Here is a 23,565-nt window from a genome sequence, read left to right as displayed (position 1 = left end):
TGCATTAACTACTTTATGAAAATAGTGTAAAGTTCAAGTGGTAGAAATATTTGTTGCTGCAAGGTACATTAATTAAGCAGGAGTCAGTGATATGTTGGTAAGTGTAGACTTCATTTTTCATGGTATTTTATTAGTTTTGTGGGAGTTCCCTGGTGGCTGGTTTTGAATTACTATCATTAAGTTACTTTCAGGAAATCCATTGCATTACTGACCTAAACAATTGTTGTATGAAACTACAGATGAGGAATGATATCGGCCATTATTATTTCATGCAGGAACGTTATAATTTATAAATGACCATAAGCAGAAAATTAAACTAAAAATGCCACCAACAGTGTCATCAAATCAGGATTATAATCTGTAAGCGTACCTTAGATCTGTTGACCGTGGTAATAGTTTCTTCTTTCCACTGAAATACCCTTCAAACTGTTCTACCTTCAGCCTATGAGAGTAATCAATATACCCAGAAATCTCTTGTCCATGAGAATTGTAGTCTCGGATGAAAATTATAGACTGAAATTTGAAAAAAAAATGTTTTAGTGCTTAAAATGTTGAATTAAACTAGGCAGTCTTAATAAGTTGTTAAATATATATTATTCTGAAAAGGTTGTAGGAACATCAAGGTGCTATTTAATCAGTACCCTTGGTTTGTTTATGCCTATTTAATCATTTGTGAAACAGACAACAGATATTATCCAAATTAGAAATGATGACATCAATTGCTTCCTAAAAGCAACAGTTTAAAATTACACACATTTCCTCAGTTAAGAATTGAGTTGTTGTTTGTAAGGATGGATATTTTCTTTCTCACCCAAGTTTACACCTACTCAATGTGTGGACAATTATGGAGATATTATAAATAAAATACTTATTTGCCTTCAAATTGATCACTGTGGCAATTTAATAAACATCTTTGTTGAAAATTGGGGTCCCCTTAAATCTGTTAACTTTTCATTCTATATTTAATATTTTCTGTACAGCACGAGACCTTATCTAACTGTCGCATTGGCAACGAGCCTACTGCAAGTGTAAATAAATCTTTATATGACAGCAGAGGAGAAGTCATAGGAGTCATCGAAGTCTTGAATCACAAACCACCTTTTACTATAATCAACGCATTGTATCAAAAATAAGAAGCATTTGTTCTTATAAAGAATGCTAAACTAACCTTCAAATGGAGGTGGGCAATGGGACAGTAGCCATCTGACTCATTAGTAGCTATCCCATGGCCACTGGCCAAGAGCAGTTGATGACCAGTCCCCAAAATAAGTTATGTTAACCAAGACATGTGGGGAGGGACAGGTAGGAAGTTCCAGGGAGATAAGCCACACCATCGCCTGGTGGCAGACCATGATTTCTCCCAAGGGAAGAACAAAAACTATTAGTACCAAGACCACCAAAGTCTACCAGAAACTACCACAAAAGGATGTAAGACCAATAGGATGTGAGAATGCCCTGCCTCTATTTCTCCATTCCACCGATGTCTCCAGAATTGGTAAAGCATTCTTACCTGTATATTTCCTTTCTTTGCGTAATGAATTAATTTATCACATTTAAACTGATGTTTCTCAATAAACTCTCAGAAAATTGCTATAAATCGTTAAATGCCTTAAATCAACAATTGGTGTCACTGTCATAAATTATGGATTAGTTGGCTTTAAGTTTGATAAGCTTGAAAGTTAATTTGTAGTTAAATGTGTGTTCAGTAACTTTTAAATAAACCAATGGCTTTCATGTATGCTAAATAGCAGGTGCAAGAAAGTTTTAATTGTGAAAACTGGGTCAGCCAGAGAATGATACAAGAAAATGATTATTCTATTCTTGATACCCTTCTGAATCTTGCTAGAAAGTAAGATTAACTTAAAAGAAGTTCAGAATAAATTGGCCTACAGGGCCCGTGTGTGCTTTGCAACTGAATAAATAAGGAATCTTGGGAACAACTTACAAAAGGAAAGTGACAACTGTATGTAGAATTAAGAAGGGAGGTAGAAGCATGTAATGAGGCACGCTACAAAAATAAACAGATAGAGAAAATATAAAAACAAGATGCTGAGTTACGAGCAGAGAATTAGAGATTGAAAGGCGAAATACAGGATGTAAGGAGTTCCTTGAGATAATTAATTTGACAAAAAATATATTCGTCCCTGAAGCAGATCACTTCTCTTGTATTGACAAAATTAAAAACTCCAGACAGCACTTTGCCAAATGACTGCACAAATAGCTGTTTCTCTGCGAAAAAGATGAATGACCTTGAAAGAAGCTTGGACAACCAGCACTCTTCTGCTCTGCCTCTCTTGTACAGCAAGAGTGAGTGAGTGACTGAGTGTAGTCACAAGAGTCAAGGTGAAATCTGGGCAAGAGGTAGATGAGGAGGGATTGAGAGTGTGGTGCTAGAAAAGCACAGCAGGTCAGGCAGCATCTGAGCAGCAGGAGAATTGACGTTTCAGGCAAAAGTCCTTAATTAGGAAGAGCTTCCTGAAGCCCTTCCTGATGAAGGGCTTTTGCCGAAATGTCTAAGCAAAAGTGAGGACTGCAGATGCTGGAAATTAGAATCTAGAGTGTGGTGCTGGAAAAGACCAGCAGATCAGGCAGCATCCGAGGAGCAGGAGAATTGACATTTCGGCAAAAGCCCTTCATCAGGAAGGGCTTCAGGAAGCTCTTCCTGATTAAGGACTTTTGCCTGAAACGTCAATTCTCCTGCTCCTCGGATGCTGCCTGATCTGCTGGTCTTTTCCAGCACCACACCCTAGATTCTAATTTCCAGCATCTGCAGTCCTCACTTTTGCCCAGATAAGGAGGGATCCCTTACTGTCGTCAAAGGAGAGTTCACAAACACACCTTGACCCTTGTCACCAGCTGAGGTAAGGACCTTAAGGGAAGAATTGGACATTACAATGACATCTGATATCCTTCCTATGCCAAAATGGGAAGTGTTTAGAAGCTCCCGCCTGAAATAAGAGGGTAATGATTTTAAACAGATTCTCCCAGCTGCCTGCTCTCTAGGTTTAAAAAGAGAACTCAGCTGGAATATTACAACTTAGGGAATTAGAGGAGGACATAAGGCACTAGAGGAAGTAGACAATAATTTCCATTCAGTATTAGTTTGAATCGGACAGTCAACCACTGGAAGTCCCTGTAGATTTGCAGAGATGTTTCTTGGTTGCTACAGAAAGATATGGTCAGAAGAGGGAGAGGACTCAGACAGTGGCGAACACTATGGTTCCCCAAGTTTTAAGGGCCTCTTTCTGAAAGAAACTTCAGTTATCAGTCCATAGCATATTGGGTGTGTACAACATTAAAACAGTGATGTGGAATGAGTTGATTCATTATGTTTACACAGCTGGAGGACAGGCTGTAATATCCTTTGCATGAGTTTAGGAAATAGCAGCTGTTGAGATATCACTTGCCCTGCCATTATCCAAATTCACTGTTTCCACTGCAATAGGCCGAATCACTATGCCCTTGAGTGCCAAGGAAAATGTGATCAGGTGTGACTTAAGTGAACAAGTTCTGCATCCCACCTCCTCCACCTACTGTACATGTAGGCTCTGACCCAAATAAACAGCATTTAAAGAGAATAGAGGTAGCAGTGGAGGCCATGAAACTGGGGTGGGAAACCTGACATGTCACTGCAGCGACAACCCAAAGTCTTACGATAAAAAAATCAGAATCCTTTATGATCCCACGGTGTCCCAGGGAGAGATGTCGCTATATAATAGCTGCAGGAGACTAGGAGTTCATACTGATGATATTGGAGGCCTTCAGCAATCCATACAAGCTGACTCCCCCACAATCATTTTCCACAAGACCCCACCCAGATTCCACAAAAGGCTAACCACAAGGTTTGACAAGGTTCAATACAGAGTTACTTGCCCTGGAGTGGAATATAGATAGCATTGCCAAGAACAAAAACAGTGTCAAGCAGCAATCTGCAGTTGTAGAGGCCTTGTGGCCTTGAATATTCCTGGCAGAGAGTGGGCAATTCCAGCTGGTATAGGAGTAATGTTGAAAATATTTACCCCGCTCTCTCCGCCATTCCAACGCAATGAGGTGAAACTGGAATACAATGCTACTAGGGCAAAGCTCGGGCAGAGTCAGAAAAGGTGAGCAATAGACACTCTTACACAGTTAGAGAAGAAATCACAATTTTGCATGAGTTAATGTTCACTGATGAGGTTAAAGAAACCCCTATGAAAATTGGATTGCATTCACAGACCATTCCCATGACAGTTACAATAAAAGCACCCCCTACATTCAACTGAGGTGAGTGCTAAGACAGGGAAAAGTCAGGAAGTGTGAACAATTCAAGCCTTTTGAATCTTACTTCATTTAAAAAGTTCAAAATATGTCTTTTCTTTAAAGTGCTGCAGACAGGATATGTTGTGAAAAATAGTTTGGTTTCTTCTCAAAACATAGATAAACTTTCTTGGAAGACATCCAATTTAAACTCAGAATTTGGAATGAGAAATATTTTGTTCATGTACTATTTTTTTTGAAGGTAGTCTTAAAGAAAGCTTTTTAGCCTTTTTCAAGAGTTTGTTTTAATAAAATAAGCATTTTTAAAGCCAGTTTGAAATTATCAGAAAATTTTGGCAGCTTTTTAAATAGAGTACATGAAATTACATGACATCACTGAGTGGCTTGGGCCCCGACTCTCCAAACAGCAGAGTTAACTCTTCTGCTGACAGCTTTAAGTCATTTCACATGGCTTCTGTGCGATGAGATACATAATTTTAGACAGGACTAAATTCTGAGTTTCTAATTTTACAGGTATTTGTACATTATTAATCTACTGGGTATCTTTCAGAACCTCGGTGGATTTTGTTCTCTGTTGTTATACAAATTTCAAGAACTTTGGAAGTCTTGCTGAGACAAAGCTTTTGAGAACAGGAGAATGCTGAACTGACTGAGATCACTTCAATATAAACTTAGTATCTAAAACCACCAAGCATAGACATAATGTTTTCTGAACTTGGGATCGATAAAATTACTTGACACAAGTTGCTGTTCAAGCACGCAGCAGGAAATTCAATCGAAGTTTAAAAGGCAAAAAGATACTAAATTTTAAAATTTTAAATTAAAACAAGAGCCAACAGAAACAGCCTGGGTGGTTTTAATTGGTATATAAAAAAAGGAAAGGATTGTTTGGGAAGAAATTAAACTACCACTAATAAAACCTGTCAACCCATTAGCATTACTGAGACTGTACACAAAAGAAACACTTAAGTCTATTGTTGTCATATTTGAATTCAGGTTAATTTTTAAAAAATGAAAATTGAGTTTAATCTAGCACCCTCTGAGAAAACTGTATTTTTTTGTAAGAAAGTTCAAGCAAAGCAGAATTTGATAATGCTTGCAACAACACAGTAACATTTGATCTGTTTTGACGATATTATGAAAGCACTTTCTGAGGTCAGACATTAAGGTTTTTCTGGAGATCCTGTATCAAATACAATGGAAATTAATAGGATGGTCCACTTAGAATAAAAGAATAGTAAACATAAAATGTGACACATGTCAATTGGAAATGGAAGTGACTCATCTTAGATGAAATTAAATGGAATATACCAAATAAAAGGAGAGATAGAAGAACTTAAATAATTAACAGCTTTTTCTTGGAGATAAGCGTGTCCTTGCTGTTTTTTTTAAAACTGAATTGATTAATTTTGTCACCAGTCAACATAACAGGACTGTCTGTACACCTCCTTTCTCCAGAACTGCTCCAGGATTAGTAAAGCTTTCTTCTCTGTCAAAGGATAATATATTTTCTTCCTTTGCCTAATTAACTAAATTGATGCTTCTCAATAAACTATGAGAACATTGCTACAAATGATCAACTACCTATATTAAGGAACTGTGATACCAAATTCCCTAAAATAAACTACTTCAGTATGCATCTCTCATTCTCAATTACAAAGATTTGCACAGTAGTGACACAATTCTCATGGAGGTGTATAAAGTTTTCATGATTGAATTCCTTGGGTCAATTTGCCATATCAATAGTGATTTTGGTTTATCTACTACACCTACAGGTGCTATTAATATTGTTCCAAAGAGGCTGCTGACAGACAGAGGACATACAGATGGGAGGAGTACCTCTATTATATAACCAAACACAGAAAGGGTCCATGTCAAACATCTGAAACTAGAGTATGATTCATAATCAGTATAATACATTTTGTGATCTTTCACCATTCACCTTACTGAGGTATCTATTCCACTTATAACAAATGGAATGTCAATAGCAACTGTGGAGCTAATTAGAAAGTTTGACTGGGGACTGTGGTGGAAGTGGTTAGAACTGACCTGCCCATGTAAACTGATAAGGATAGAGGGAAAGCATAACAAAATTGTGAAATATTTACCAAAGTCCCTTTTTATATAGCTCACTGAAGTTTTAATTCTTTCCTTGTAACTATTAAGTCTTTAAATAATACTTACTATTGCAAACAGAAGTACATTGAAGTAATATGTTTATAATGACTGTAGAAACCTGAAAGGATAAAATCTTACGATAATCTCAAACAGAATACTGTAAAACTTTTATAAATACCTTATTGGCTAAAGTGTCTTGAATTCTGGTGGACTACAATTAGACTCCAAACACTACATTGGACAAACAGGCAGAAAACTAGCCACCAGGATACATGAACACCAACTAGTCACAAAAAGACATGACCCTCTCTTACTAGTATCCTTACATATGGATGAGCAAGGACACCATTTTGACGGGGATAACACATCCATCCTAGGACAAGTCAAAAAAAGACATGCACGAGAATTCCTAGAAGCATTGCATTCCAACCAGAATGCTATCAACAAACACATCGAGTTAGGCCCCATCTACCACCCCCTGAGTAAAAGAACAGGAAGGGACTTCACTGCAGGAAATGACATCACCACAGGAAATGACATCACCAACCAAAAGAAACCCAAACTTGTAAATAGAAAGCAGGAATTATCAGCAGTGCTTTGCCTGAGGCCCACTGAAGATGTTACCTAGTAGGGTGACGAAATGTCTGGCAATGAACCTTCCAGCTCAATGAGCAAACCTACATCCAGAACCTCAACCTGAGCTATAAATCTTCTCAGAACTCGCTAATAGATAATATTCTTCACATATTTTCAACTGAATTAGCTTTATGGCCACATGTTACTCAAGTGAGTACAATAAAAAGTTTACAAGTCGCCACTTACTTTGCCATCTTAGGTACAAAGTGCATAGGTACAGATTCTTCAGTACAAGTTATTTGGAGAAAAAATACCTCATGATGAAATTGATTTAATGAGAGCTGTATGAAACAGGTGCTTACTTGACAAATATATTTAAAACTAGAAAACTGATTGGACTATTTTAGCTTGATTTGTTCCCACAAAAGGACTTCTTTAAAGATTGTGTTGCTCAATATCAGTTCATTGACTTCATAAAACAAGATGTCCTTTACAGAACTCTGGAAATAATCTAACTCTTAAATAGGGAAAATAATTAGCCAATTTAAATACATCTTACTGAGTCCTTTCTCAATGCAAATTTAGATCATCACTTGGAAAATATAATTAATTTTCAGTAGCATCAGATAATGTTGATAATTATGCCAAGAGAAACCCCAATAACAACAACTTAGATTGACAAGCCAAATTCAATATCATGTTGCTCTGTGGCAGCAGGTATATGAAAAAAATGGTTGTAATTTGTTTAGTAGTGTTGATTTTGACTATGTTAAAATTTAATTTCTTTTAGCCGAACAGACCTGCTTTTCTGTGACCTTTCTTGAACCTGTCAACCAAACTCAGATTAAACAAATTTTCATTTTATGAAAGACATTAAAACTGAATAAGTAGCACTATAATTGCTGAAAACCTTCAATCTAAATCAGATCAAATTTTCAAAGAATAGAAACGAGCGGAGGCTGCACTGAACAAAAAACTAAAACAAAACCTCATGGCTCTCTCAGCCAATTCAAAGGATGCTTGAGCAAATTGACCATGTCACCTTGGAACAGGAAGTAGTTCAATTGGTTGGGGGGCAGCAATAAGGAACATAATTGTAGAAGTATTTGATAAAATGGTGAAGGGGATTGATACCGTTCTCTGCAACAAAGAGTGAGAGTCCAGGTGGTTGTTTTGCCTGCTTGGTGTCAGGGCTTGGGACATCTGTTTAGGACTGGAGAAAACCTCGTAGTGAAAAGGGTCCGGTAATTTTGACCCATGCAGACACTAACACATAGGTACTAGAAATAAGATTCTGCATAGACAACATGAGGAGTTAGGCATTAAAATACAACTTAGAATCTAAAAGGCTTTCAGCTCTGAATCATTACTGAAACTGCAGGCAAATTCGCATTGGGTACCAAATGTTTGAGATGAAAATGTGACTCAATGGCTAATGTGAGAAATATGAGCTCTACTTTGTGTATATTGGAAACAGTACTGGAGGCTACATACTTGGGACAGTCTACAGCTGAATCTGTGTTATTGTGCATCGTATAGACATTGAGAGGGGTTCAAACTAAATAATGGGGCAAGGGATCAAATTCAGAAAGATATGGTGTATTAAAGAGTTGATACTAAATAGTAACATGGAAAATGAGTGTCAGAGAATGACAGGAAGGAACTAAGGAAAAAAAGAATGCGCACCAACAATCAAGATTAGAAGACAAGACTTCAAAAAGACAAAATCAAAGGCTCTGGACACGAATGAGCATTCATTACAAAGTAAATGTATTGATAGCACAAATTGAAGTAAATTGATAAGATCTGATAGACAATTCAGAGTCATGACTGTTGGATGACAAGGATTGGGTCTTAAATATTGAGGATATGTGGCATTCAAGAAAAACAAGAAACTATGTAAATTTGGATGGGTGACATGTTAATCATGGATGCCATTTGTGTAATAGTTAGATATGATGTTGGTTCAGGAGATAGGTTGTAGATTTGGAAAGGAAGGAGGATGGAGAAGAAGAATAGGAAGGGAAAGAAGTAATTAGTTGCTGTGCTCCCAACAGAATGGCTCCCTAGCAGTAACTATAATATAGAATAAAGTTTACAAAAATAAATATCGAGTGCTATTTTATCATGTGATTGGATGCCAATTATGAGATTTCTGTTCAAGACAGACTGTTTAAGGAGAAGGCAGACAGACTGTTTAAGGTTTGAGATTAAAGTCAGGCGACTGACTGTGTGGAGTTTGCACGTTCTTCCCGTGTCAGCGTGGGTTTCCTCCGGGTGCTCTGGTTTCCTCCCACAGTCCAAAGATGTGCAGGTCAGGTAAATTGGCCATGCTAAATTGCCCATAGTGTTAGGTAAGGGGTAAATGTAGGGGTATGGGTGGGTTGCGCTTCGGCGGGTCGGTGTGGACTTGTTGGGCTGAAGGGCTTGTTTCCACACTGTAAGTAATCTAAAAGCTATACTTATTAGATTGGTATCGTAGCTCAGTGGCTAGCACTGCTGCCTCACAGCACTAGGATCCCTGGTTTGATTCCAGATTTGGGTGACTGCCTGTGTGGAGTTTGCACGTTCTCCCTGTGTCTGTGTTAGTTCATGATGAAAGGCTTATGCCTGAAATGTCGATTATTCCTGATGAAGGGCTGATGCTTGAAACATCGATTCTCTTGCTCCTTAGATGCTGGCTGACCTGCCGTGCTTTTCCAGCACTACACTCTCAACTTTGTGTGAGTTTCCTCTGGGTGCTCTGGCTTTGTCTCGCAGTCCAAAGATGTGCAGGTTAGGTGGATTGGCCATGCTAAATTGCCCACAGTGTCTAAGGATGTGCAGGTTTGGATTAGCCATTGTAAATACAGGTTTATGGGGTTGGGTTTAATGCTCTTTGGAGGGTCGGTGTGGACTTGATGTACTGAATGGCTTGCTTACACACTGTAGGGACTCTATGATGATGATTATACAATAATAGTAGATACTGCTCTACATGTTAATTATATATACATACCAGCTTTAACTTACAGCTCCATTATCCAAGGCCCAATCTATCTTATTCGTACATTGAGATCCATCTTGCAGTCTGGTCTGGTATTGAGTTGTTTAACTCCATCTATACTGTGCTATTTAAACTTAGTGATGTGCAGTTCCATGACATCGAGTTTGCTCCAGGGATCTGAAGCTCTTACATAACAGGGTCGTTCTGATAAAGGGACAGCAATAGACATAGGGGATTCTAATCTGCATATAATGCATATTTTGAACCTACGTGCAAAATTTAGTTTGGCCATAGTTGTCTGAATGAAGTGTTCTTAAAGTGCTTTTCAGGTAGTTTCTTGGAGCAGCACATTTTAGGACTTCCCAGATAGCAAGTTATGTTAGATGTTTTCTTATGTAATGTGACAAGATTAACTATGACCTGAGAGTAAAGACACTTCTTGGTAGTAGCAACTATAATGTACCTGAATTTCCATCCAAGTTGAACGATACAAGATTGGATCTAATACTAGGACCTTAAAATTAAATAAGGGCAACTTACTAAACATGAAAGCTGAGCTAGTTGAAGTGAACTGGCATACCAGGTGAAGGAGAGACCAAGAGAAATGTTGTGGCAGCCATTTAAAGGGATATTTCACAGTACTTAGAATATATATATATCTACTATATTAAAGGGAGGACTCACCTTCTCTGGCTAACTAAAGAAGTTGGGAAACCTCAAACTTAAGGGAAAAAAAACCTATAATTGTATAAAGATGACCAAAAGGACAGATGATTAGACAGAATATAAAGAACAGCAGAGAATAACTGAAAGGTTAATCTGAAGGAAGAATTGGAGTATGAGAAGAAGCTGTCTAGAAATATAAAAAATGGGTAGCAAGAGTTTCAACTGGTATGTTAGAAGGAAAAAATAAATAAAGTGAGTTGGTCCTCTACAAATTAAGAATGGGGAGTTAATAGTTGATAACGAAATGATAGGTCAAATGTACAAATATTTTGCTTCTGTCTCCACTGTATAGGATACAAAATAAATTCTAATAATATTAGTAAATTAGGAGGCAGACGAGAGAAAGGAACTTAGTGAAATTATAATCACAAAAGAAACAGTACTGAGCAAACTAATCGAGCTGTGGGCAGACAAGTCTTCAGGTCCAGATGGATTCCATTGTACAGTCTAAAAGAGGTAACTAATGATATGGTAAATACTTAGATGTTAACTTTCCAAACTTACCTAGATTCTGGAAAGGTTCCAACTGACAGGAATGTCGCAAATATAATCCCTCTATTTAAGAAGGGAGGTAAGCAGAAAACAGGGAGCAATAGGTCAAAATGTTTGATATTTTTTATGGGGAACCTGTTAATATCAATGATGATAGAAATTATTGCTGGGCACTTAGAAAAGTTGGGACTCATTGAGGAAAATCACCATTAACTGGCTTTGTGAATGGGAAATCATATTTAACAGATTTATTAGAGTTCTTTGAAGGATAAAGTGGTACCTGTACAAATACTCCAACAGTTGGATTTCCAGAAAGCATTTAATAAGGCGTCATATTAATGATTATTTCAGAAAATAAAACCTCATAATGTATGGGTTGACATATTGGTATGGATAGATAGATGATTGGTTGGCTAGTTGAAAATATAATTAAGCATAAATGGGTCTTTGATTGGCAAAATATGACAAGTAGAATCCCATAGGGCCTCAAATTTTATAATTTATATCATTGACTTGATGAGGGCAGCGAAGATACGCTCACTAAATTACAGCCAAAAAAAATTTAGTAGGAAAGTATTTTGTGAAGAAAACATAAGGAGTTGACAGACATACATAAATTGGTCAGCCAGTGGGCAAAAATCTAATGGCTGGTGTATAATTTGGGAAGTATGAAATTGTTCACTCTTGCAAGAATAGAAAAACAGAGCATTACTTAAATGAAGAGCAATTATGGGAGCCCAAGGGGTTCTAGTACATGCATCCCAAAAAGAAAGTGTACAGTTACAGCATGTAATGAAGAAAGAGGTGCTATCTTATTTTACAAGAATAACTGAATATAAATGTAAGGATAAAAGTAATTATTCCAAATGCTACAAATCTGAAAAAAAAAGAAAATTGTTGGAGAAATTCAACATAATTAGCAGTATCTGTGGAGAGAGAAACAGAATTGTGCAGTGGCTTAGCTACATTGGTCTGGGGGCAGCAGAGAAGAGTGGCAAGGCAATAATGAAAACAACTTGATTGTTAGGGGATCAGACAGACATTTCGGTGGCTGTGGCTATAGGAATAAATAAGCCCATTTATGGGTAGTAGGAAAGCTGTAAATGAAACTAAACAGCAGTAGAAACAAATGCCAGAATCAACCAGTGTCAAATTATGGAATATTGCTAAAAATGCAGAATTAAAAGCATTCTTCTCCGAATGCATAAATCATTTATAATAAAATTTACAATATAACAATAACAAATGAATGACAGCACTCATAGAAGTAAAATGATGTGATTATATTGCCATCATGGAAATATGACTGTAGGGTGACCAAAACTGGGAACTTAATACTAAAGGATATTCAACATTTGGGGTGACAGGCAAAAAAGAGGTTGGATGATGCTGTTAATAAAGAATTAGTTGGATTAGTATACTAGTGAGAGAGGATCTCTAATCAGGGGACTAGGATGTGAATCTGTTTGGGAGAATCTAACAAACAGCAAGGAGCAGGACTAATGAAATAGTTTTCATCTTAAGAGGATTTGGATATGGGAGCAAAGAAGTCTTGCTTAAATTTTATAGAACCCTGGTGGCATGCTACCTGCTGCACAGTCTGAGTTTCTGTTCAATAAAGGGAATACAGCAGACATTCACCAGTCTGATTCCTGAGACAGTGGCACTGTACAAGATGAGAAACTGAGGAAACTCTATCAGTATTCTCTGAAATTTAAGAATAAGAGGTAATCAAAGAGAAACTATCAAATTTCTTAATGGAATAGATGGAGTAGCTGCAGAATTGATGGCTGTAGGAAGCAGAACAAGGGGACACAGTCTCAGCGGGGAAGGCATTTAGTACTGAAATGAGGAAGAACCTCTTCACTCAGAGGGTGGCAAAGTTTTAAAAATCTCTACATCAAAAGAGTCTGGAAACTCAGTAATTTATTAACGTCAGGACAGAAATTGCACAGTTTCAAGGTGCTAATGGCATCAATCAATATGGAGATAGTGTGGGGACAGGGCTTTGGTGTAAATTATCAGCTATGATGTAGAAGTAGTCTCAAGGGGCTACAAGGTAAAAACAATAACTGCAGATGCTGGAAACCAGATTCTGGATTAGTGGTGCTGGAAGAGCACAGCAGTTCAGGCAGCATCCAAAGAGCAGCGAAATCGACGTTTCGGGCAAAAGCCCTTCATCAGGAATAAAGGCAGTGAGCCTGAAGCGTGGAGAGATAAGCTAGAGGAGGGTGGGGGTGGGGAGAAAGCAGCATAGAGTACAATGGGTGAGTGGGGGAGGGGATGAAGGTGATAGGTCAGGGAGGAGACGGTGGAGTGGATAGGTGGAAAAGGAGATAGGCAGGTTGGACAAGTCCGGACAAGTCAAGGGGACAGTGATGAGCTGAAAGGTTGAAACTAGGATGAGGTGGGGGAAGGGGAAATGAGGAAGCTGTTGAAGTCCACATTGATGCCCTGAGGTTGAAGTGTTCTGAAGTGGAAGATGAGGTGTTCTTCCTCCAGGCGTCTGGTGGTGAGGGAGCGGCGGTGAAGGAGGCCCAGGACCTCCATGTCCTCGGCAGAGTGGGAGGGGCAGTTGAAATGTTGGGCCACTGGGCGGTTTGGTTGATTGGTGCGGGTGTCTCGGAGATGTTCCCTAAAGCGCTCTGCTAGGAGGCACCCAGTCTCACCAATGTAGAGGAGACCACATCGGGAGCAACGGATACAATAAATGATATTAGTGGATGTGCAGGTAAAACATTGATGGATGTGGAAGGCTCCTTTAGGGCCTTGGATAGAGGTGAGGGAGGAGGTGTGGGCACAGGTTTTACAGTTCCTGCGGTGGCAGGGGAAAGTGCCAGAATGGGAGGGTGGGTCGTAGGGGGGTGTGGACCTGACCAGGTAGTCACGGAGGGAACGGTCTTTGCGGAAGGCAGAAAGGGGTGGGGAGGGAAATATATCCCTGGTGGTGGGGTCTTTTTGGAGGTGGCGGAAATGTCAGCGGATGATTTGGTTTATGCGAAGGTTTGTAGGGTGGAAGGTGAGCACCAGGGGCGTTCTGTCCTTGTTACGGTTGGAGGGGTGGGGTCTGAGGGCGGAGGTGCGGGATGTGGACGAGATGCGTTGGAGGGCATCTTTAACCACGTGGGAAGGGAAATTGCGGTCTCTAAAGAAGGAGGCTATCTGGTGTGTTCTATGGTGGAACTGGTCCTCCTGGGAGCAGATACGGTGGAGGCGGAGAAATTGGGAATACAGGATGGTATTTTTGCAAGAGATAGGGTGGGAAGAGGTGTAATCCAGGGAGCTGTGGGAGTCAGTGGGTTTGTAAAAAAATGTCAGTGTCAAGTCGGTTATCACTAATGGAGATGGAGGGGTCCAGGAAGGGGAGCGAGGTGTCAGAGATGGTCCAGGTAAATTTAAGGTAAGGGTGGAATGTGTTGGTGAAGTTGATGAATTGCTCAACCTTCTCGCGGGAGCATGAGGTGGTGCCAATGCAATCATCAATGTAGTGGAGGAAGAGGTGGGGAGTGGTGGCGGTGTAATTACGGAAGATCAACTGTTCCACATAGCCAACAAAGAGACAGGCATAGCTGGGGCCCATATGTGTGCCCATGGCTCCCCCTTTGGTCTGGAGGAAGTGGGAGGATTCAAAGGAGAAATTGTTAAGGGTGACTCTACATTGGGGAGACTGGGCGCCTCCTAGCAGAGTGCTTTAGGGAACATCTCCGAGACACCCGCATCAATTAACTAAACCGCCCCATGGCCCAACATTTCAACTCCCCCTCCCACTCTGCCGAGGACATGAAGGCCCTGGGCCTCCTTCATCGCTGCTCCCTCACCACCAGACGCCTGGAGGAAGAACGCCTCATCTTCCGCCTCGGAACACTTCAACCCCAGGGCATCAATGTGGACTTCAATAGCTTCCTCATTTCCCCTTCCCCCACCTCATCCTAGTTTCAAACTTCCAGCTCATCACTGTCCCCTTGACTTGTCCAGACTTGTCCGACCTGCCTAGCTCCTTTTCCACCTATTCACTCCACCCTCTCCACCCTGACCTATCACCTTCATCTCCTCCCCCACTCACCCATTGTACTCTATGCTACTCTCTCCCCACCCCCACCCTCCTCTAGCTTATCTCTCCACGCTTCAGGCTCACTGCCTTTATTCCTGATGAAGGGCTTTTGCCCGAAACATCGATTTCGCTGCTCAAGGGGCTACAAGGCCTGCTGCTGTTGCTATTTATAAAATGTTTTTAGTTGAACAGAACATTTATTTTGTTGTTGCACAGGATAAAATATCTGAGAGCGTATTTAAACTACAATAATAATATGCATCATGTTTCGAATGTAAACATTTCACAGAATTGCCAACTCAAAAACATGAAACAGTACAGCACAGATACAGCACATCAAATTTCTTGCCGAAGTCACCTAATCTTCTTACACACCACCATTTTTATTTTACAAACTTCTAATTACATAAATAACCTGAATTCAGAAACTCAATGCAAATTAGGTCAAATTTTTTCAAAGTACCAAATTAGGAGGAAACATGACAGCAGTTTTCAGAAATGACACAATGACTGAATGAACTAGATAGGTGAAAATAATGATAGTTAATGTGGACAACTGTAAAATGCTACACAAGGAAAAGTCGACTTCATGCATACTTTGTAAATTGAGTCATAATAGCTAAAGTTGAAATCTTAACGCTAAACGTGTTCACAACAGTGATCAATAATGTCAGTGGGATGTTGAACTATATAGTCAAAACAGAATATTAGTCAGAAAAGGCAAATGGAATGTTGGCCTTTATTTCAAAGGCCATCAAACATACAAATACGGATGTCTTGCTAAAATTATACAAGACACTAGTTACATCTATAATACTGTGAATACTTTTGGGCCCTTTATCAAAGGAAAGATATCTTGGTATTGGAGGCAGTCCAGAGAACATTAGGTTGTTCGCCATTATGGAGGGATTGTTTTTTGAGGAAAAGTTGAGTAAGTTGGGTCTGTACTCTTTGGAGTTTAGAGGAATGAGGGGCTATTTTGTTGAAATATACAAGTATCATACGGGACTTGATAGGGTAGATACAGAAAGGTTCTTTTCCTTGCGAGAGATTCTGAGACCAGTGGGCATAAACTCAGAATAAGAGAGGATTACCTTTTTCAGACAGGGAAGAGGAGCAATTTCTTCTTTCAGCGGGTAGTGAATTTGTGGAATTATTTACCACAGAGGGCTGCACAGGCTGATTTGTTAAGTATATTCATGGCTGAGATACACTTTTATTCAAGGGTTAGCGGAATAGGTGGGAATGTAGAGTTGAAGGTTATCATTGAATGGCATAATAGTTCAATGGAATGAATGGACAACTTTTGCTCCTACACTTTATAGTCTTAAGTAATTAGTGTTAAACATTATAATGCTTGAGGACTGTGTCCAGTTCTGGTCTCTGGATACAAACATAAAACCATATTTATTCCACATAATATAAAACAAAATATAACAAATGTTCATATACTGAAAATAGTGCAAAAATGATTCAGTGTCAGAGGCCAGCTGTATGACAAAATATTGGAATAACTTGGTTTATCATCTTAAAAAGATGGATTGTTAGGCATCTGCAGAAAGACCAGTTAATCTAATTTCAACTGTGGAGAAGTACTAGAACACTATAGGTTCAAAGAAGTAAAAGGTTAACTCAAGACTGATATTGGTAAATGTTTTGACACAAAAGAAATAAATTAATTTCTATCATCAGGCAAAAAATTGTGATTTCAATTTACAGTTCATTTTACATCTTTTATGATCTTACTGTTCACTGATGTCAATAAAAAAAAACTGGGTCAAGTATCTGGAAATGTCATTGTAACATCACTACAAAGGTAAGATGTGCAATTATATCTTGGTATAATGTCACAATATAACCACCAGGGTAAATAAAACCCAGAGAAATAGAGTCTTCCTTGCTGCTGGTCTATAAAGAAAATTGGCAGGTTAACATGGCCTCTAGATGTTGGAAGTCTGTGATACAAGAGCTGATTGCCAAAGAGCATTTTAATGGCGCACTAAGATTCTGGCTATGCTGTACCTTAATTACAAGTGCTAGATAGTGAGACACCAGCACAATCTACTTACAATACAATCCACTAGCTTGAAAGGTCAAGCCTGGGCTCAAATATAAGATAACATAACTCACACTGGATTCTGGGACATATTGTCAGGTTCAGCTGTCAGACAGCAATCAACATTGCGCTAACACACCTGAAGACTGCTTCTTTTTCACTGGATCTCAGTACAGGTCATTCTGATATAACATACATTTCTTCAACGTGAATTGGCTGTAACACAATTGATGAGTTGTGGACACTGTTTGGATAGTGTGATCTTTCCACTGAATGGGTATAGTGATTTTCTATAGCGATCTTCTACAGCAGGATCTTCCACAGTGGGAGTTTCTATCGCGCGAGATTGCAGAATGATACAACCATCACCTTATTCTAGAACGCCCTGTGTAGGCAGACTTGCACTATTTCAGTGCTTGATTCTTGCATAATGTTTTAGTTAGTTTAAATTTCACCAATATTGCATTAAACATGTTTGGTTATCTTAGTCACAGGTTTATGTTGGATTAGTCTTGCTGCAGCTTACTGTCAAGTTAAAGTATAAATTGCACAACTAGATATTGCTTATCATCTATTTTGTTCTTTCAATGACATGACATGAATGGCATCAACACAATTTCTTTTTCTCATGGACCACAAATGTGATGGCCTTCAATATCAACTAGTCAGGTTTCTAAGCAATGGCCACTGGGTGGTCACAGCATTAATTTGTGATCTACCATAGCAGTAAACTGAAGGCAAATTATTGGTTAGAAAATTGACTTGGTGACAGAAGACAGTGAGTAGGGATAACTAACAGGCTACAAGCATTTAGAAGTTGTGCTACATGTGTACAAAGATCTAGTTAGATCACATCTGGACTCTGCAAAAACGGAGTAGGTGTATAAAAGGATCTTTCACATACTTTTTTCCTCTCACTTGCTCTGCACCATCACATGGCCTGGCAGACATTCAGAACTGTATAATGTGTTTCGGTAGTACCCTGTCAGACAGCATTAGTCTTCCAAGATAGTGGAAATGTTCCAGGACGATAGCTAACTAGCTTCCTTTAAGGCAAACAATCATGTACTGTGAATGATTCTGCAGGTGTCTTGGGGTCTCAGCTGGCTGTTGTTTATTAAGGTGCACTGTGTGTGAGGAGGCAGATGAGGTTGCTACTGACAGCTTTGTGTAAATGTGGTAGGGAAATGGAAATATTGCTCTTCCAGGAACATTTGAGTACGGTGCTTTTGGTGTTTGTGACCTGATTCCACTACTTGAAAACTGCTACTTGTTTCAGAGGGAATAGGTTTCCACACAGGAGGCCCTGTGTGAAAATATGCAATAGAGAAACCAGACATGTACACAGGTGTGCATTCACTTTGCCATCAAATAGAAAACCTTCCTAGACATCTTTCATAAAAAGCTACTTATTCCAGACCACCACATTTACTTAATAAATAATAATTATTGTAGTATAAAAATAAGTAAATCTTTGGAAAGGGAAGAGTGAAGATTTGGCCAAAAGGAAAAGTGGAAAATAACAAATTTATTCAGTTGGCTCATACTATTGAGATGAAGAGTGAAGTTGAGCAGATTAGTCCTCATGGCTAGCTGTAATGTAATGAAACACTGAATTTATATTTCAAACATATTATCTATTTTTCAATCACACTATGTAAAGCTTCTTTTATGTTTCTAGTTATTGAATAAAAATGGTCACTTTATTCTGTAAAATTATAAGTTTACTTCAGAAATATTAGATATGGCGTGGGAGTTGAAAGGAGGATAAGTGATATGGAAAACAGAAGGACATTCCAATTTGTAATTAAATTGAAGAATACTGTATACAGTACCAGTAAGTTTTAAAACACAAGATGCCCAGCAAAAGTTAGCATCCTGATATTTTAAATTCATACTTATTCCACATCATATAAAAGAAAATGCTCTGCCTGCCACGCCAGGTCAGGGTTTTCCAAAATGGCAGTTGGGACCTCAGATGGGGAGGGGTCACAAGCTGAAATTTTGGGTTTTCATTTCTTAATAATGCAACAATTTACCAGTGTTGAATTGGGGTCACAGTGAGAAATAGTTTGGGAAGCACTTGACAAATATTTCTAGCATTTTCTGTTTCTATTTCATGGTACATAATGTTCTGCTATCGAAAACTCAAATCATTAAATTTAATCTTATAGATTAGAAACATGAAACTGGGAACTGAAGGCAAATTATTGGTTAGAAAATTGACTTGGTGACAGAAGACAGTGAGTAGGGATAACTAACAGGCTACAAGCATTTAGAAGTTGTGCTACATGTGTACAAAGATCTAGTTAGATCACATCTGGAGCTGTTTGTTCAGTTTTGGGCATCATAAATCAGGAATTTTTAAAATAATGAATTCTCCACCCATCCCAAGCACTCCCACCATAACTCTAGCAGGAATGCAATGGAAGGGGTGGGAATTATGCCAGGGCCAAGATAGCCTAGGTCTCATCACTAGAGTTCTTTCATACCTTTCAGGGCTGTTAGCCTTGGTTTGCCACATACAAAGTCAGGGGTTTCAAAAGGAGCAAGGCCAGAGCAAGGACCATGGGGCGCAGGCTGCTCCTGCTTATGATATTAACTTAATGTGCCTCAAATTCACCTTTTTGGTTGTGGTGTGTTCATAAATCACATCTACTCCATGTGAAGCTCCTTGGATATTAATTTCCTAAAAGAGCCTTAGAAAAAAAACCTTAATTTGCATATTTATGAAGTCAAAACCTGTTTTAGGTGTCAATTCAGGAATTCATAACACACCCAGTTTCTGACTGGATTGGAACTTTTTCAAATGCCTTAAGATTTACCAGATTTTTAAAAATAAATTGTTTTAAGTTATGTTCATTTTATAAAACTATATAACAAGTCATGATAGTTTGGTAAATTGCTGAGCACAGTAATAGGATCAGACCATTTATTCTCTACCGTTTTTTTTTCAGAATTCAACAAGATTAAGGCTGACATGCGACCTAACTCTTTATAACAGCCTTTGCCCCATGTCCAATATTCATTCAGCTAAAAATAATGAATTGATCTCAGTTTAAAGTTAACAACTGATCTAGCATCAACTGTATGTGTAGAAGAGAATTTATACTACACTGAACACACAGAAGAGTTTACTCCTGAAAGTCCTGATTCTAACTTTTAAGTTATGTCACCCTTTGTCCTAGATTTTCCAAACAGAAGAAATATATGGTTTCACATATCTACCAATGAGTTCTCCTTAATATTTTGAAAACGTTGAGCAATGCAACTCTTGTAGTGAATGCAGAGTGTCTTAAGTCTGTGAGGGGGTGCATGTGTGAGTGTGGGAGTATGTGTGTCTACAAGGGTGTGTGTGGGTGTCTGTGTGCGCATCTGTGTGTACCTGTGTCAGTGTGTATGTGAGTGTGTGTGTGTGTAGAAATATCTGTGTGTGTGTGTAGTGCAATGGTGATCACCTGAAATGAACAAGGTGGGAGGTGTTCCCATGCGTAATAGTGGTTTAGTGGTATCTATGACCACAATCTGACATGTCTTGCAGCGTTCACCGTGACAGGGTTGTATGGAGTTGTCCTGAGAGCCAGGCAGTTTGCTATGAACAATGATCTGTTTGAGGTTCAGCGGTTGTTTAAAGGCAAGTAGTGGAGGTGTGGGGAAGGTCTTGGTGAGGTGCTCATCCTCATTGATAATGTGTTGCAGGTCACGAAGAACATGGCGTAAGTTTTCAGCTCCTGGGAGGTACTGAAGAACGAAGGGTACCCTGTCAGTTGCAGCACATGTCTGTCTCCTGAGGAGGTCATTACGGTTCCTTGCTGTGGCACGTCGGAACTGGCGGTCAATGAGTTGAGCATCGTACCCTGTTCTTGTGAGGGCATCCTTGAGTACTTCCAAGTGTCCACCTTCAACATATTGTCTAGCTATCAGCATTGTTAACAGCTAACCCAAAAAGGCCTGTTGGACTATAACCTGGTGTTGTGTGATTTTTAACTCACTTTCTTGGTTGCTTGCAACAAGGTTAATTTAGAGAAGATCCCTTTCTTTATGGATACATTTCTCCCAGACACAAATGAGCTTATGTTTTAATGGTGAATCTGTTATAAACACGAGAAAAATTAGTAATGCAACACACATACAAAAACTCTTTAGAAATAGAAGGTGAGTCCAAAAAGACAGAAGTTAAACACACAGATATTTGATCAGTTTGAGTTGTTTGCAGTAGCAGATAGTTGAATATTATGGCTGTTGAGGTTAGTGGTAGGGTTGATACTGGTTGCTGAACTGTCATCTACACAATCCTTAATTCTGAAGATTGGTTTAGATTCTGTAATTGTGATGCCTTTCCACCCTGATTGACTTTCAGCATTCAGGGTAAACGTGAACTGAATCTTTCTTGCCTTGTTTTCTTTTTAAATGGTTTGCAACATTCAAACTCAGAAGGTCCTTCTCTGCAGTGGAGGGATAACTAGGGGATCGTTCTTTGACTGTGATCTTTACAGCAAGTAAATGGTCAAATAAAGGTTGGCACAGACAATGGCCTTCAGTTCCTCTAGCCCACTTTGGTACAGTTGAAACTAGCTTTTAAATCCCTGTTCTTGCATATTAGGACCATATCCACAAGCAGCTACTCCCTCCACGACTGAGGCTCAATAGCAGCAGCGTGTACTATCTACAAGATGCACAGCAGAAATTCACCAAATTTGCATATTGTTCAATGGAAAAACACAGTATGTGTTAGGACACACCGTGCAGGTGGTGGTTTTTAGGGGAGCAGGGGGTTGCAGTCCTTCATAATTTTTGTAGTCACAAGAGATCACAGTCCAGTCTGTTTGAAAATTCATGGACATCTTTTAGGTATTACACCCAATCATTCCCTCACAGATTTGTCTTACACCTGCAATTAATCATATTGCTGTGACAATCTTGCTTTAAAAACATATTGTGAAATTATGTGCTAAAAATACATTTAGTATCTTGGTATTCTGACCTATCATCATAACCCAGGGGATAGGCCTATCCTATAACCAAACTTCTGCCCAATGGTCGAAGAATTTTCAGACCATTAGACCGTGACATGTGGGAGTAGAAGTGGGCCATTTGGACTATCAGGTCTTCTCCACCGTTCAGTGATATCATTGTTGATCTGATTATCCTCAACTTCACTTTCCTGCCTTATTCTCATAACCTTTAATTCTCTTGCTGAAAAATGCCTATCTCAGCCTTGAATTTACATAATGACCCAATCTTAACAGCCCTTTGCAATAAAGAATTCCACAGATTCACTACCTTCTACAGGAGAAATTGTTTCTCATCTTTGTCTTAAATGGGTAGCCACTTGCTCTGAGACTTTGCCTTCTGGTCCTAGACTCTGCCGCAAGGGCAACAACGTCTCTGCAACTACTCTGACTTTTTAAAAATTCATTTGTAGGATGTGGTTGTCATCAGCATTTATTGCCTGTTTCTAGTTGTTCTTGAGAAAGTGGTGGTGAGCTGCCTTCTTGAACCGCTGCAGTCTACCTGCTATGGGTTGACCCACAATGCCATTACAGAGGCAATTCCAGGACTTTGACCCAGCAACAGTGAAGGCAATATATTTCCAAGTCAGGTGAGTGGCTTGGAGAGAAATTTGAAGGTAGTGGTATTCCCATATATCTGCTGCCCTCATATTTTCTCCACATTATATTCTATCTGCCAAGTTTTTGCTCAATCACTAAACCTGTCTATATCCCCCCTATAGACTCTTTGTGTCATCCTCTCTCTTGCCATTCTATCCATTTTTATGGCTCAGTGTTTAGCTCTGCTGCCTCACAGCGTCAGGGATCCAGGTTCAGCCTTAGGTGATTATCTGTGTGGAGTTTGCACATTCTTCCTGTGTTGCATGAGTTTCCATCATGTGCTCCAATTTCTCCAACAGTTCAAAGATGTGCAGGTTAGGTGGATTGGCCATGTTAAGTTGCCCTGTAATGTTCAGGGATATGCAATCTAGGGGATTAGCCATGGTAAAATGAAACATCACGTGGATAGGGTAGGATGCTGGTGCTAGGTCTAGTTGGGACCTCTTTGGAGAATCAGTGCAGACTTGATGGGCTGAATGACCTCTTCCTGCACTGTTGGAACTGTATTCTATAAAATTCTATTTTGTGTCACCTGCAAACTTGGCAAGTGTACATTTCTCCTTCCTCATAAAAGTTATTAATATATATTGTTATTAGCTTTGGCCCAGCACTGATCCTTGTAGCACTCCATTAGATACATGTCACCCTCCCAAAAATGCCTTCCTTATCCCAACTCCCTGTCTTCTTTTGG

At 39.2% G+C, this 23,565-nt stretch overlaps 1 protein-coding gene across 4 annotated transcripts in view; it reads right to left on the bottom strand.

Moving 5' to 3' along the window:
* The window catches only part of cfap299 (cilia and flagella associated protein 299), a 670,526-nt gene that overhangs the window by 81,572 nt on the left and 565,389 nt on the right, over nt 1-23,565 (bottom strand). For all 4 annotated transcript variants that reach the window (XM_072593545.1, XM_072593567.1, XM_072593676.1 and 1 more), the window contains exon 4: nt 371-513. In XM_072593545.1, the coding sequence (XP_072449646.1) occupies nt 371-513 (143 nt within the window). The remainder of the gene's footprint in view (nt 1-370; nt 514-23,565) is intronic.

Source organism: Chiloscyllium punctatum, chromosome 1 (assembly GCF_047496795.1).
Source record: "Chiloscyllium punctatum isolate Juve2018m chromosome 1, sChiPun1.3, whole genome shotgun sequence".
NCBI classification, from domain to species: Eukaryota; Metazoa; Chordata; class Chondrichthyes; order Orectolobiformes; family Hemiscylliidae; genus Chiloscyllium; species Chiloscyllium punctatum.
This window is presented reverse-complemented; position numbering and strand designations above follow the sequence as displayed.